Here is a 14,182-nt window from a genome sequence, read left to right as displayed (position 1 = left end):
CCGTATGTTTGTGGCATAACATCGTGGCCACAAGTTAATTTGTTTCTGTTTAGTATTAAATTTATATTAAGATCCATTTTGTTACATCTTGTGATCAATTTTATTTGGCAATCGCCAATGGCAGTCAGCAGGGTTAAAGAACATCAGTAATGTTGTTCGACCTGTTAGTCAAATGCTTTTTGTTTAAATATACTTTTTCACTTTTTTGGTCTTTTGAAAAATGTTGTTTGTGCTGTTTTTAGATCCTTCTACAACGAAATTTGTTTACATGCACACGTATAAAAATTGTGGTTTTTATCCAACGCAATCATAGGTTTGAACGTAGTTTTCAATTTAGACTCGTTTATATATATATATAATATATATACTATAATAACTATACAAAACGGTCACTGATATATTAAAAGTCACCCCAGTAAACTATTGGAATTTATAGTAAATTATAGAAAATTTATACACTTTATTCATTGTATATATGTATGTAGTATTCAGAAATATTTCCGTGACCGCCGTGGATAGAAAACTATTGGAATTGATAATATATATATATATAGCAAATACACTTTATCTATAGTATATGTATGATCATAATTATAGTATACAGAAAAACGCAAAAAGTCAGTCCGATGTCGGAAACAATATATGGACGCCTATATTTTCGTTTTCCTCCCAAAATAACCCAAACTGAAATACTTTAAGCAAGGATGATAAATGCTAGAACACACCCGCGAAATCGCGGGCATCCAGAGCGTGGTTGAAACGGTATGTAAAGTGTAAAAAAAATATTGACTGGAGAATTTCAGGAAAGATAATAAAAGTTATAGGTTCTTGGGGACAGGACAATTGTTTTTTTCTAGCCCAGCTCCAAAACTCCTATATTTTTTTTCTTTTGATTTCAATAATGTTAGCGTTTATCTGTATATTATGAACATACATTACTATAAATAAAGTGTATTTGCTTTTTACTATCAACTCTCAATTTACTAACCGATACACGGCGGTCATTTACATATTATATAGACCCTCTCTATTTACTAAACTTAGTGACTGTCGTGGATAGTAAATTTGAAAATGATAGCGAATAGCAAATACACGTTATTCATAGTCTTTGGTTTATACAAAGTACAGAAAAAACGCAAATCGGATGTCTAGTCTGACTTATAATTTCGTCCAATGATGGAAAATATCCGGACGCAGTTTTTCTCGTTTTTCTACCAAAATAACCTAAACTGTATAATCATAAGAATGGATGACAAATATTAATGCGACAATACATGGTACCTATAGGACACAGAGGCATGATGATTAATTGATTGTGGAAGGAAGAGAAGCGACACACAAAATGAGGTCTTCTCGTTTAATAATATAGATTCCTCCCAAACTCCTATATTTTTTTCTATTGATTTCAATAATGTTAGCGTTTATCTGTATATTATGAACATACATTACAATAAATAAAATGTATTTGCATTTTACTATCGACCCTCTCTACTACTAACCTCAGTGACTGTCGTGGATAGTAAATTTGAAAATGATAGCAAATAGCAATTACACGTTATTCATAGTCTTTGGTATATACAAAGTACAGAAAAAACGCTAACCGGATGTCTAGTCTGACTTATAATTTCGTCCAGTGACGGAAAAATATCCGGACGCAGTTTTTTTCGTTTTTCTCCCAAAATAACCCAAACTGAATAATCATAAGAATGGATGACAAGTGCGACAATACATGATACCTTTAGGACACAGAGGCATGATGATTAATTTATTGCGGAAGGAAGAGAAGCGACATAACACACAAAATGAGGTCTTCTCGTTTTTAGTATATATAATACCAATGCAAATAGTAAGATAAAAGTCCGAGTCAGCCAATTCCCGCCATTTTTAAAAATTAAACTGTCGCAAAAATGAGCTGCATATTAACCTGACCTAACCGATCAATGTGTTTAGATTATTTTGTTCCTTAACTTATTATCTTCTGACATATAGTTTCAATTTTCAAGATTTTTTAAATTTCACCTATAAAGTACATTTTAGATGGTACACATCGATGTGTTTAGAAATTTGTCTCAGTTTCACCGACTGACTGTGCGGGGTGTTTAAATAAATAACTCATCTTGTAGACGAAGCCCTTGACTTACGACCATATTTAAATGCAGGATTTGCTTTAACTCTAAGAATACGTTCAATATGGAAATTATACAGAATTGCCTGTGATCTAGATAGCGTAACGTCATAGATAACTTTAAACGTTGCCAATGGTCCCCATCTTCTAGTATCACCGAAATGGCGGCCAAGAAACCCGCTCAGGATCATGAGCGACGAAAACAAATAAGTATTAGAGGGATTGCACCAGTTGAAAATGTTTGTAACATTAAAAATTCTTTCAATAGACATCTGCATTATACTTTGGTTAAAGATCGCGATGTGGCCACATCATGGGACTATTACGAAGCTTTAGCACATGTTGTTCGAGATCACTTGGTCGGCAGATGGATAAGAACACACCAGCATTACTATCGAGAGGACCCAAAGCGAGTATATTATTTATCAATGGAGTTTTACATGGGCAGAACGTTAAATAATACAATGGTCAATCTAGGCCTAGAAAACGCATGTGATGAAGCAATGTATCAGCTTGGGTTAGATATAGAAGAACTAGAGGAAGTTGAAGGAGATGCTGGATTAGGAAATGGTGGACTTGGACGATTGGCTGCTTGTTTTATGGATTCTCTCTCTACACTAGGAATAGCAGCATATGGTTATGGAATCCGTTATGATTATGGCATCTTTGAACAAAAGATAAACAATGGATGGCAAACAGAAGAGCCAGATGAATGGTTAAAGTTTGGAAATCCGTGGGAACGTGCAAGGCCAGAATATTTACTTCCAGTCAAATTCTACGGGCGTGTTCAACAATCAGACAAAGGCAGCAAATGGGTTGATACACAGCTTGTATATGCCATGGCTTACGACACACCTATTCCAGGTTTTAATAACAATACTGTCAACACAATGCGTCTTTGGTCCGCAAAAGCTCCAAACAGCTTCAATCTGCAATTTTTCAACAGTGGCGAGTATATGCAAGCGGTTTGTGATAGAAATTTGGCCGAGAACATAAGTAAAGTTTTGTATCCAAATGACAATATATTTGAAGGGAAAGAATTAAGGTTGAAACAAGAATATTTCCTGGTCTCAGCATCCTTGCAGGATATTATTCGACGGTACAAACATTCAAAAGCGGGGCGAGAAAAAAATGACTTTGAATGTTTTCCAGATAAAGCCGCTATCCAGTTGAACGATACACACCCATCGTTGGTTATTCCAGAACTAATGCGGCTTCTTGTTGATGAAGAATGTCTTGCATGGAACAAAGCTTGGGATATCGTTGTGAAAACATGTGCTTACACAAACCATACCCTCCTTCCAGAAGCCCTTGAACGTTGGTCGGTGGCCTTAATAGAGAAATTACTTCCACGTCATTTGCAGATTATTTTTGCTATTAACCATCTTTTCTTAGAACAAGTTAAACTCCGTTGGCCTGATGATATAGATAGGGTTAGGAGAATGTCTATGGTCGAAGAAAACGGTGAGAAAAGAATCAATATGGCGTTTTTATCTATTGTTGGAACGCACGCAACAAACGGTGTTGCTCGCATCCATTCTGAACTTCTGAAAACCAATGTTTTTCGTGATTTTTATGAGATGTTTCCAGAACGATTTCAGAATAAAACGAATGGAATAACTCCTCGTCGCTGGCTTCTGATGTGTAACCCTGGACTCTCAGAGTTGTTATCTACGAAGTTAGACAGTGACTGGACCACAAACTTAGACAAACTACAGCAATTAAAAAAGTATTGCAACGATGAAAAAATTCTAAATGATCTTATGACAATTAAATTATACAATAAAACAAAGCTGGCAACTTATCTGAAAGCAACCTGTAATATTGTGGTAAACGTGTCTACCATGTTCGATATTCAAGTAAAAAGAATTCATGAGTACAAGCGCCAGCTGTTAAATTGTCTTCATATAATAACTATGTACAACAGATTGAAGCGCAAGGAGACCGAGGGTTTTGTCCCAAGAACTGTCATGATTGGAGGGAAAGCTGCCCCAGGCTATCATGTTGCTAAATTAATAATCAAACTAGTCAACAATATTGCAAATGTAGTCAATAATGATCCACAAACGAGCGGGTGGTTGCAGGTTGTGTTCCTTGAAAACTACCGTGTCTCACTTGCTGAAAAGATCGTACCCGCTGCAGACCTTAGTGAGCAGATTTCAACAGCTGGAACTGAAGCTTCTGGCACAGGAAATATGAAATTCATGTTAAATGGTGCCATGACTATTGGAACTCTTGATGGGGCAAACGTAGAAATGAGAGAAGAAGTTGGAGAAGATAATTTCTTTCTTTTCGGGATGACAGTGGATGAAGTGGAAAATATAAAGAAGGAAGGATACTACTCTAAAATGTATTATGACCAAAATACTGAGCTCAAAGAAGCTCTTGATCAAATCAACGATGGCACTTTTTCTCCAGAGGACACTGGCTTGTTTAGAGATCTTTATAACAGCTTGGTGTTTGACGACAGGTATAAATAAGATTTTTAATGATGTTTAATGATTTGCGTTGAAATTCATAGACTAAAGTTAAAATCGAAATGATGTTTCTTGTACATAGAATTGAACCTACATGTTTCCATGAAATTGCAGACCCGTAAAACTTTGTTATTTTCTTTTAACTATAACCCCCCTTTTTTGATATTTCCGACTCGCGCGAGCCTCGTAAAGTATCGTTATTAAACGACTAAATTATTCGGATAGCCTGTGAGCATAATATCTGACTAAATTCCGTTTAACATTGAATCAAATATGCATTAAAACAAATCAGTTGTTTCTTTGAGTGTAGTGGTACTACGTGCACTTTCACACATACTGTGGTAGCAATCGGGAAAATAACCTTCACTATATAAGAGAATGTGAACGAAGTCAAGATCATACGATTTATGGAACGGTATTTACTCCTTATATGCCAAATATTGTTTTCATGTACATGTAGCAATGCATATTTACAAAAAAAAACAATAGCTGATGTTACCTTACCAGATCAATTTCAAAAGTGTGGAAGGGGTCACATCCAAATGGGATATGCAATATTTCAAGTTGACATTACGTCGAATATAAACTTAAACAAAAAAAACACTTGTCGAATTTTTTATTTTTTTTAGTAAAAGCAAAATACGATATGGTTGGCAGTGAAACAACAACTCATGATATCAATAGTAAAATTGTAGTATACTGTATTCTTGTACATATTTTCTTTCCCCATCATTATTCATCCTGTGTTGCATAGAGACAACCGATTCAAAATTTTCTACACCAAAAAAGCACTTGCGTTTTGCTACGAGCGTTCCAAATTATTTCGGACTTAGTGCACTTTTTGCATCAATATGAAATACTATCAAATACTGTTGACAGACATCCTTCTATTTATTTTTCAGGTTTTGTCTGCTGAAAGACTACCAGTCTTACATAGAATGTCAACAGCGTGTAAACGACCTCTATCTACAGCCATTAGAGTGGGCCCGCAAATGTCTGCTCAATATAGCTGCTTCAGGAAAATTCTCCAGTGATAGGACCATCGTAGAGTATGCCAGAGACATATGGGGTGTAGATCCTAGCGAACTAAAATTACCTGCACCTCACGAAAATTCAGGAACTGAACTGTAGTTGTTTTTTTAATTGCCAGTTAATGCATGATATAAAAGAAAACAATTTTCTCAAAACTGTATTATTTTTCTCAGCTCAAGTGGACCAAAAACATTTACGAAAATATAACCTTGCAATTTAACATCATAAGCAACACAACGGATGAAAGGAACTGCTTACCTATCCGGAGCACATGAGTTCAATTAATAGTTTTTTTTTCAGGGTTCGTGTTGCTTTATCTTTAGTTTTCTGTGTAGTGTATAATGGATTTTTTATTTTGACAATGTCTTTCTTTCTTTGATGGTTTGTTATGTTTTCATATAAACATTGGGCTTCAAAGTGTACAAATCTTAAATGTGCATTCAAGGTGAGGAATTTGTATAAGTGACTTGTCACTTGTTTTCCAATCCATTGTATTGAATTTGTATTTATGTACGCATTTATTTATCTGTTTCTGAATAAAATATTGTTTACACTAAATGTGCATGAAATATAAGATTCAGTTTAAGATGTTCTTAAAATGATTTGCTTTGTCAAAGAGAATAAGCTAAAGAGGCCATGTTTATTAATCATGTCATTTCGTTTTGTATCTAAGGAAAATCTTATTAGTTACTATTCCAAAGAGCTTACCAAAAATAAACGAAAATATACATATTTGCAGACCACCTAAAGCAAAAGTGTGATTAGAAAATTATTTATCGTTTTAAATCAAATTAAAGTAACCTATATTACAATCATATAAATCAATTTGATCAATGGTGATGTTTTTGTAATTGGTTTCTATGATAATGGGGAAATGTAAACGGATTAAGTTAGGAACATCAAAGAATCATGGCAAGCCGTTTTACTATTTATTCGAATTTCAAGATATCTCATATAATACATAAGATATCTTATAACACATATGAGATATCTCATATAATATATAAGATATCTTATATAATTTAATTTTTATAAGATATCTTATATATTATATAAGACATCTTATATACAAAATAAGATATCTGCTATGCTTTATAGTCTATACTATTAAACGAGAAGACCTCATTTTGTGTTTCGCTCTCCTCCTTCCACAATACATTAATCATCATGCCTCTGTGTCCTATAGGTAACACGTATAGTCGCATTTGTCATCCATTCTTTTGGGTTATTTTGGGATAAAAAAAAAAAAGAATGCGTCCGGATATTTTCCCGTCATTGGACAAAACTTTAAGTCGGATTAGACTTCCGGTTTGTGGTTTTCTTTACTTTGAATATACGAAGACTATGAATAAAGTATATAAATTTGCTTTCTGCTATCATTTTGAGTTCTAGCATGTATCATCTTTACTTAACGTGTTTCAGTCTGGGTTATTTTGGGAGGAAAACGAAAATGAATAATATTTGCTATTTACTATCAATTAGTTTACAGTGATTCTACAGTGGCGGATCCAGAACTTTTCATAAGGGAGGGGGCGCTAACTGACCTAAAAAGGGGGGGGGCGTTGACTGGCCTAAAAGGGGGGAGCGTTCATCTCATGCTTCAGTGATTCCCCGTATAATCAACAATTTTTTTTCAACGAAATGGGGGGGGGCAGGGCCCCCCCAGGCCACCCCCTCTCTTGGGATCCGCCTATGGTTTACTATCAACAGCGGTCACTATGGATTTTCTGTATACTTACATACATTTACTATGAATAACTGTATTTGTTATAATTTACTATAAATTGCAATGGTTATCTTGGGGGGGGGGGGGGGGGGGGCTCTTTACTATTCAGGGCGTTCACTGATGTATATATATATATAAGTACGGTAACCTTTGACTTTTGATACCTCTCCTGAAATTCTCTGTATAGTAAGTAAGTATATATGCATATTTATAGAGTACAGAAAAACTGAAGGTATAAAAATCGGTATTTGGAATATGGGGAGGGCAAAAAAATGTGCCCAGTCCCTAAGTACCTTTGACTTTTGATACCTCTCCTGAAATTCTCCAGTCAGTATTTACCTACGCTCTATTTCCCCGCGATGTCGCGGATGTGTTCTAGTATATCTTTTAAAATTTATAAGATATGATTTCTTATATAGTTTATAAGATATCTTTTAAGAAAATTATATAAGATATCTTACCAATTATATGAGATATCTTACCAATTATATGAGATATCTAATAAGATATATCTTATAAACTTTAGAACATATCTTATATAATATAATAGGATATTTATAAAGAAAATTATACTTAAAATATATCTAATGTTAGCAATAAGATATCTTATAAAGTTTATGAGAAATCTTATAATAAAAATTTTATAAGATACCTATATATTATATAAGATATATAAACTATCTCATATAATATATACTCTATCTTATATAATAAAGAAGATATCTTATATAGGTTATAAGATATCATATATAGTTAATTTTATACTTTATAAGATATCTCCTTAAGTTTATAAGATATATTATATACTTTATAAGATATATCATATAGTTTATAAGATATATTATATACTTTATAAGATATATCATATAGTTTATAAGATATCTTTAATATATACATGTAGTAATAAGATATCTCATATAGTTTATAAGATATCTTTAATATATACATGTAGTAATAAGATATCTCATATAGTTTATAAGATATCTTTAATATTTACATGTAGTAATAAGATATCTCATATAGTTTATAAGTTATCTTATTTAATTTATAAGATATCTTATTTTAATTTATAAGATATCTTATTTAATTTATAAGATATCTTATTTAATTTATAAGATAAATTATATAATTATCTTTATACGATATCTTATAACTTGGTGTATGGAATGATTGTGATGTGTACTAGGTTGGTCCCCTCCGTAAAACATTCAGTATGCCTTTGGAATATACAAATCATGCCCCAACTGATTTCATTTGACCTTGACTTCAATTTTATGGTTCATTGGACATTGTTTAAAAAAATCTGTGGTTTGGTCAATTTTCAATGGATTTTTTTTCTAACATTTTATTTGTAAATATTGTAAGGTGTACATGTCTTTCTGGAAGGATTCATCTGACTGTGAACTCATTTTCATAGAACATTGATATGTTAAGTTTAGATGATAATGTCTTGCAGGTTTCATCTAACCTTATGTTTATGGTGCAAAAAAAATATATTGGACAGAAAGAACATTTTTTAATCAGCATTTCAAAATCAACACAAAAGAGGTCATGAATTATTTTATTGTCTTCAATGTTGAAAATGCACTTCTGTGATTGTTAAGCTTATTTTCACATTTCCTGAGCAGTGTGAGAAACATATGTCTCATCACTAGTGAAATATCTGTTCTCACCAAATGATTGGTCGAAATTTAATTATGATGTTAAAATTTTCTGGATTTCTTCTGAATTTCCTATTGTGACGTCATAAAAAGGGGACTTACTTGTCATTGATTGTGCCATCAGTGGCAGATCCAGAACTTTTCCTAAGGGGGGGGGGGGGCACTGACTGACCTAAGGGGGGGGGGCGCTCGTCATGCTTCAACAATGATTCCCTATATAATCAACCAAATTTTTCCCATGAAAGGGGGGGGCCAGGGCCCCCCCCCCCCTGGATCCGCCTACGGCCATATATTATTTCTATTATGGTTCTTCTCAAAAGTACATTAGAATCAGTCTGCAAACTTATTTGAAATGGACCCCACATACAAACACAATAGTCATGGATTATTTAAAAAGAATTCTTCAAACATCTAATGACGTATTAAATAACAGGCATGCATGTATGTAATTACTGCAGTACCACCACCAACCTCTACAACTCAAGACCTGGTCAATCTGACCCATACAGAAAAAAGATACTAATATAAGCTTCTAATTATAGATATAAGGATATGTTTTACTATTGTCAATGAGACAAATATCCGCCAGAGTTCAAATGGCTTGGATGTAAGCAACCATAGGCAACTGTATAGCTTTCAACAATGAGCAAATATTTTGCCTTATAGTTTGCTATAAAAAAAAAACTGAAAAACAATAAATGAAAAACAAATGTGATCAATGACCAATGCCAACCACTTACTAGTAGTTCAAAGCTACTGACTTTGGACAGGCACATGTATAATAGAATGTGTCAGGGTTAAATATTTGTGTGAGCATTTAACCCTCTCATTAATCCAGGATGTATAGTTTTAGATAAGATATATATATATATGACGCCCGTCAAGCAAAAACCACCCTTATCGCATTTGACGTCGTTATCGGTAGTCAACGCTAGAATGTAACGTAGAACAAACCGATAAATTGCACGTTGAAATTGAGATATTTTTTCTAAACATAGCGTTATCCATGCGAACTGAATAGTATATTCTTATATTACATATAAATACTTCTGTAAAATAATGCCTTATTTGCGATTTAAAATTTAATTTTGTGATAAATTTCTATTCAAACTTTTCAAATGCTGGTTTTGACATACGCTGTATATTCTTATTGTCTTGAGAGGAATGATTTATAAACAGTATACAATAAAATCCCACACATCACCATGTCTCATTAATACATGAGGGGGAGAACAGGGGTAAGGGAGACAGGGAGAAAGGGGGTGGGAGAAAGGAGAAAGGGGGTAGGAGAAAGGAGAGGAAGGCTGGGAGAAAGGAGAAAAAGTTGGAGAAAAAAATAAAATATGAAAAAATAAAATATCTCTCTTTTTTCCGGTAAATTAAAAAAAATAAAATAAGGAGAAGAGGGGTAGGAGAAAGGAGAAGAGGGGTGGGAGAAGGGAGAAGGGTACCCCCCTGTCCCCCCCCCCTCATACATAGTACCACGATATGTGATGATACACCGCGTATTAACCTTTAACAATATATAAACAATATCAATGTTGTGTAAAAAAAAACCCACGTAAATATTTTCTAAAAGTTTTTTCCCGCAGCTGGATTTCTTTTCAAGTTACTGTATGAAGAACCTAAGAAAATAATTTAATATTTGGCGCAACATTATGCATGCCAAATGCGGAAAATCTTGCATGGTTAATCACACGAGAGAGTTTGCTTACAAGAAATTAAGTACGAAAGAGAAGAGAGTCTGTCTGAAATTTTTCGTCTTTTATTTTGCCACGCTTTAAGGAACATGTGTACTAAGTTTCAAGTTGATTGGACCAACTTCATCAAAAACTACCTTGACCAAAAACTTTAACCTGAACTGGGACGAACGGTACGACGAACGAACGAACGGACCCATAGACCAGAAAGCATAATGCCCTACGATAGTAGGGCATAACAATTTGCAATGCGTTTAAAACTGTTAGTATGAAACAAATATCAGTTCATAATTATATCACTCACTTTAAAAAAGTGGGGGTATACTGTTTAACCTCTGTGTGTCCGTTAGTCAATCCATCCGTCAGTCCGTCCGTTCGTCCCATGAATATATTCGTCACATATCTCTTAGGAACTACATTACAAGGATTTCTGAAATTTGGTTTCAGGGTTTATATAATTCAGTTATATCGTGCGATGCGTTTTCAGATTCATCACTCAACAACTTCCTGTTTACCGAAATATTTCGGCGGGGGTATCACCAGTAAGCAGTAACTCAATGTTTCACTTGTTTTATAAATGCTTTAGAAGTTTACTTAAATCTCCTACAAAAATCGCCAAAATCGGCTTTAGAGATCCCGGCCACTCATCTTCTAAGTGGAAAGGGGATGGAATTAACTCGGCTCATACGGCACAAAAACTATAATAAACCTAAAATTCGGTTCTTTGGCCAGGATGTTGTCTTTTTGACAGATTCTGCATTTCCTTTCTCAATTTTATTCAGGACAAGTTTTATCTTAATTCTTGTTTTACATTTTCTAAAAGTAAACAAAATATTGGTGTTCTGCATCCATTCGAAAACAAATCTTTTTAATCTTTTATTCTTAAATGGTCTGTGTGGTAGGCCATGAAGAAACAAAACAACAAAGAAAGGAAGAAAAATCATCAGTGATCATTATAAAATAAAAAATGCTAGAGGCTTGAGCTAATTCGAAAAACAATTTTGGATGCATTCACGAGATTGTTTAAGCTGGTTAATCATTGTTACAATGTTGTCAAATATTATTATGTATACTATTTAATGGTCACAGTTAAATTTCGTTGTATTAATTTTCTTTGATTGTGAATAAAATGAGATGCAGAATATTGTTTGACTTAAATTGAGTTGTTAACTTGATTGAAATAAATATGCAACTCTAGTACAAAAGGTTATACAACGACGAGAAGACATTTTTTAAATTGATGATTTTGACTTAATGATCAGGAGTCACTGACTGTATCATCCGTCGCGTAAATCTCTGAATTCACGGATAGATAAGGTTAACAATCCGATAAAAAACTTTCAATGGTATTTTTTAACGCCATGTAAAATCAGAAACAGAAACAAATGCAATTTTGCAATGTTAATTTTCAAAAAAGATGATGCTGGATATATTACATTGATCTGTAAACATGAGGCAAGGACTAATGGAGGCAGTACAAGCTGAAAAAAAAAAAATAATTATATCACATCAAATAAACTTGTTGTTCTTCATATTTTTTTCAATCTTGAAATGTCATACTTTAGATGTTAAAAAACAATCTATTTTACTTTTACATAATATTGAAATTTTCAAGTTCACTTCGAATCAAATTTCTCTGATAAGGGATATCCAGGCGAAACTTATAATTATAGTAATACATAAAAATAGTTGATATTTATTACGAACACGGACAGATTGAAATTTCGCACTTCAGATATATTTTTAATGTTATTTAATAAAGTTTTCAAATGTTATTTTTCGTTTAAATCACTTTTAGTTTAACGTGCATTTTAGTTTGTTTTGTAAACATTGACATGCGTATATATTTATTGCAAGAAATATATCTGAAACGGACGATATTGCACACGCAGCTGCAGTTCTCATTTAACGATAACATTGAAGATAATACATGTAGAAATGAACTATTCAAAGAAGGCAAAGATATGTATTTATTGGGTAAATTAAAATAAAACGGCGTAGATAAATCCTGTTCTAGATACGGAGAGCGAAAGCGAACTAAATTTTACATAAACTTTTGACGACAGGTAAATTTTTCGAGATACATTTCTGTTACTTATAGTATTCGAGAGTCCCGTTTAAAATCTTTGATTATACACATCAACAGTAAAAGAAATACCAAAAAAATAACAAAATTTTAACATGTTTAATAGACGTCCAAAAAATACATTTTCATTGGTACAATATTTGAAAAATTATGCTAGTCTGCATGGTTTACCACAAACAGTACCTCATAACAGACATGACTCTGAACCTCAGATTGTGTTATCTTCTTGTGAATCAAAATAGTCGGGTTTTGACACATTTGTATCAGCATTTTAGACAGATGGAACTGGATGTAGATATAAGAAGATGAGTATGAGTGCCAATGAAAAAACTCAACACCCATGTCATAATTTAAAAAAGTAAACCCTTAAAGGTCAAAGTACGGTCTTCAACACGGAGCATCTATAGACTAGATATGTCCACTGAACAGAATGGACAAATGTCTGGTCGCCTTGCTGTCCGCACATAATATTTGCATCTATATATTCTGATGTGTGTCGTAGATGGGACTCTTATACTAGTATAATAGTCCCAGGTCGTAGTTATAGGCCTTCAACATTGAGATAATACATACCGTACCGTCGGCTATAAAAGACCCCGATATGAAAAATATGAAACAATTAAATTAATTACAGCCGATTCCATTGAGTGTGTAGGCAAAGGTAATATCTTTGGTTAGCTAAGGTATACGACCATCCTTTCGGAGTAGCCTGGTCTTACAGACGGATAAATTGGTTATCTGTCGGATGAGTCTACTTTTAAAGGAGTGTAGTTTACCTGAACTAAAAATGACTTCACGGTTAAGCTAGCCGCAAATCAAGCTAACCAAAGATATTACCTTTGCCTACACATTGAATAGAATCGGCTGTAAATTAATACCAGTATTAAACGCCCTATTGGCAAAATATATTCCACTCCTTTAGATGAAATGTTCAAAACACTGACCTTCCACGACAAATTCCCACATTGAGCTCCTTTAATCTATATTTCATTTCTAATTTTATTGTCAATTTGATTTTGAATGGCCAAACTGTTTTAACTGGCAATATGAATTGATTCAATCTGAACCTTAGAAAGATCGAATAAGAGTACAAATTAGTCAAGTTGATCCTTAATATCAAATAAATACAAACAGACACCACGCGTGAAATCATAAATCATAAACAGACACCACGCGTGAACTCATAAATCATAAACAGACACCAAGCGTGAAATCATAAATCATAAACAGAAAACTCAGATGACCATGTCTTAAAATCAAACGAGTGAAACAAAAAATAACACAGAAATTTAAAAATTGAGCAACACAAACCCCATGAAAAACAGATAGTGCCCTGGAAGAATCAGGAGTTCACACTTCAGTGTGTTTTTTTTTA

General features: G+C 33.4%; 1 protein-coding gene across 1 annotated transcript; it reads left to right on the top strand.

The window, feature by feature from the left end:
• Positions 1-2,267: 2,267 nt before the first annotated feature.
• LOC143047211 (glycogen phosphorylase, muscle form-like) lies at positions 2,268-6,192 on the top strand. The gene is made up of 2 exons (XM_076220212.1): positions 2,268-4,595; positions 5,505-6,192. Exons 1-2 carry the CDS (start codon positions 2,287-2,289, stop codon positions 5,731-5,733), a joined length of 2,538 nt encoding a protein of 845 aa, XP_076076327.1. The 5' UTR covers positions 2,268-2,286; the 3' UTR covers positions 5,734-6,192.
• Positions 6,193-14,182: the final 7,990 nt, after the last annotated feature.

This window comes from Mytilus galloprovincialis, chromosome 10, assembly GCF_965363235.1.
Source record: "Mytilus galloprovincialis chromosome 10, xbMytGall1.hap1.1, whole genome shotgun sequence".
Lineage (NCBI taxonomy): Eukaryota > Metazoa > Mollusca > Bivalvia > Mytilida > Mytilidae > Mytilus > Mytilus galloprovincialis.
The sequence above is the reverse complement of the archived record's forward strand: the minus strand, read 5'-3'. Positions and strand labels throughout refer to the sequence as shown.

Coding starts and splice junctions, on each gene's coding strand:
- LOC143047211 (XM_076220212.1), top strand. CDS start 2,287: ATGGCGGCCAAGAAACCCGCTCAGGATCATGAGCGACGAAAACAAATA. Junction 4,596..5,504: donor AGCTTGGTGTTTGACGACAG/GTATAAATAAGA, acceptor TTTATTTTTCAG/GTTTTGTCTGCTGAAAGACT.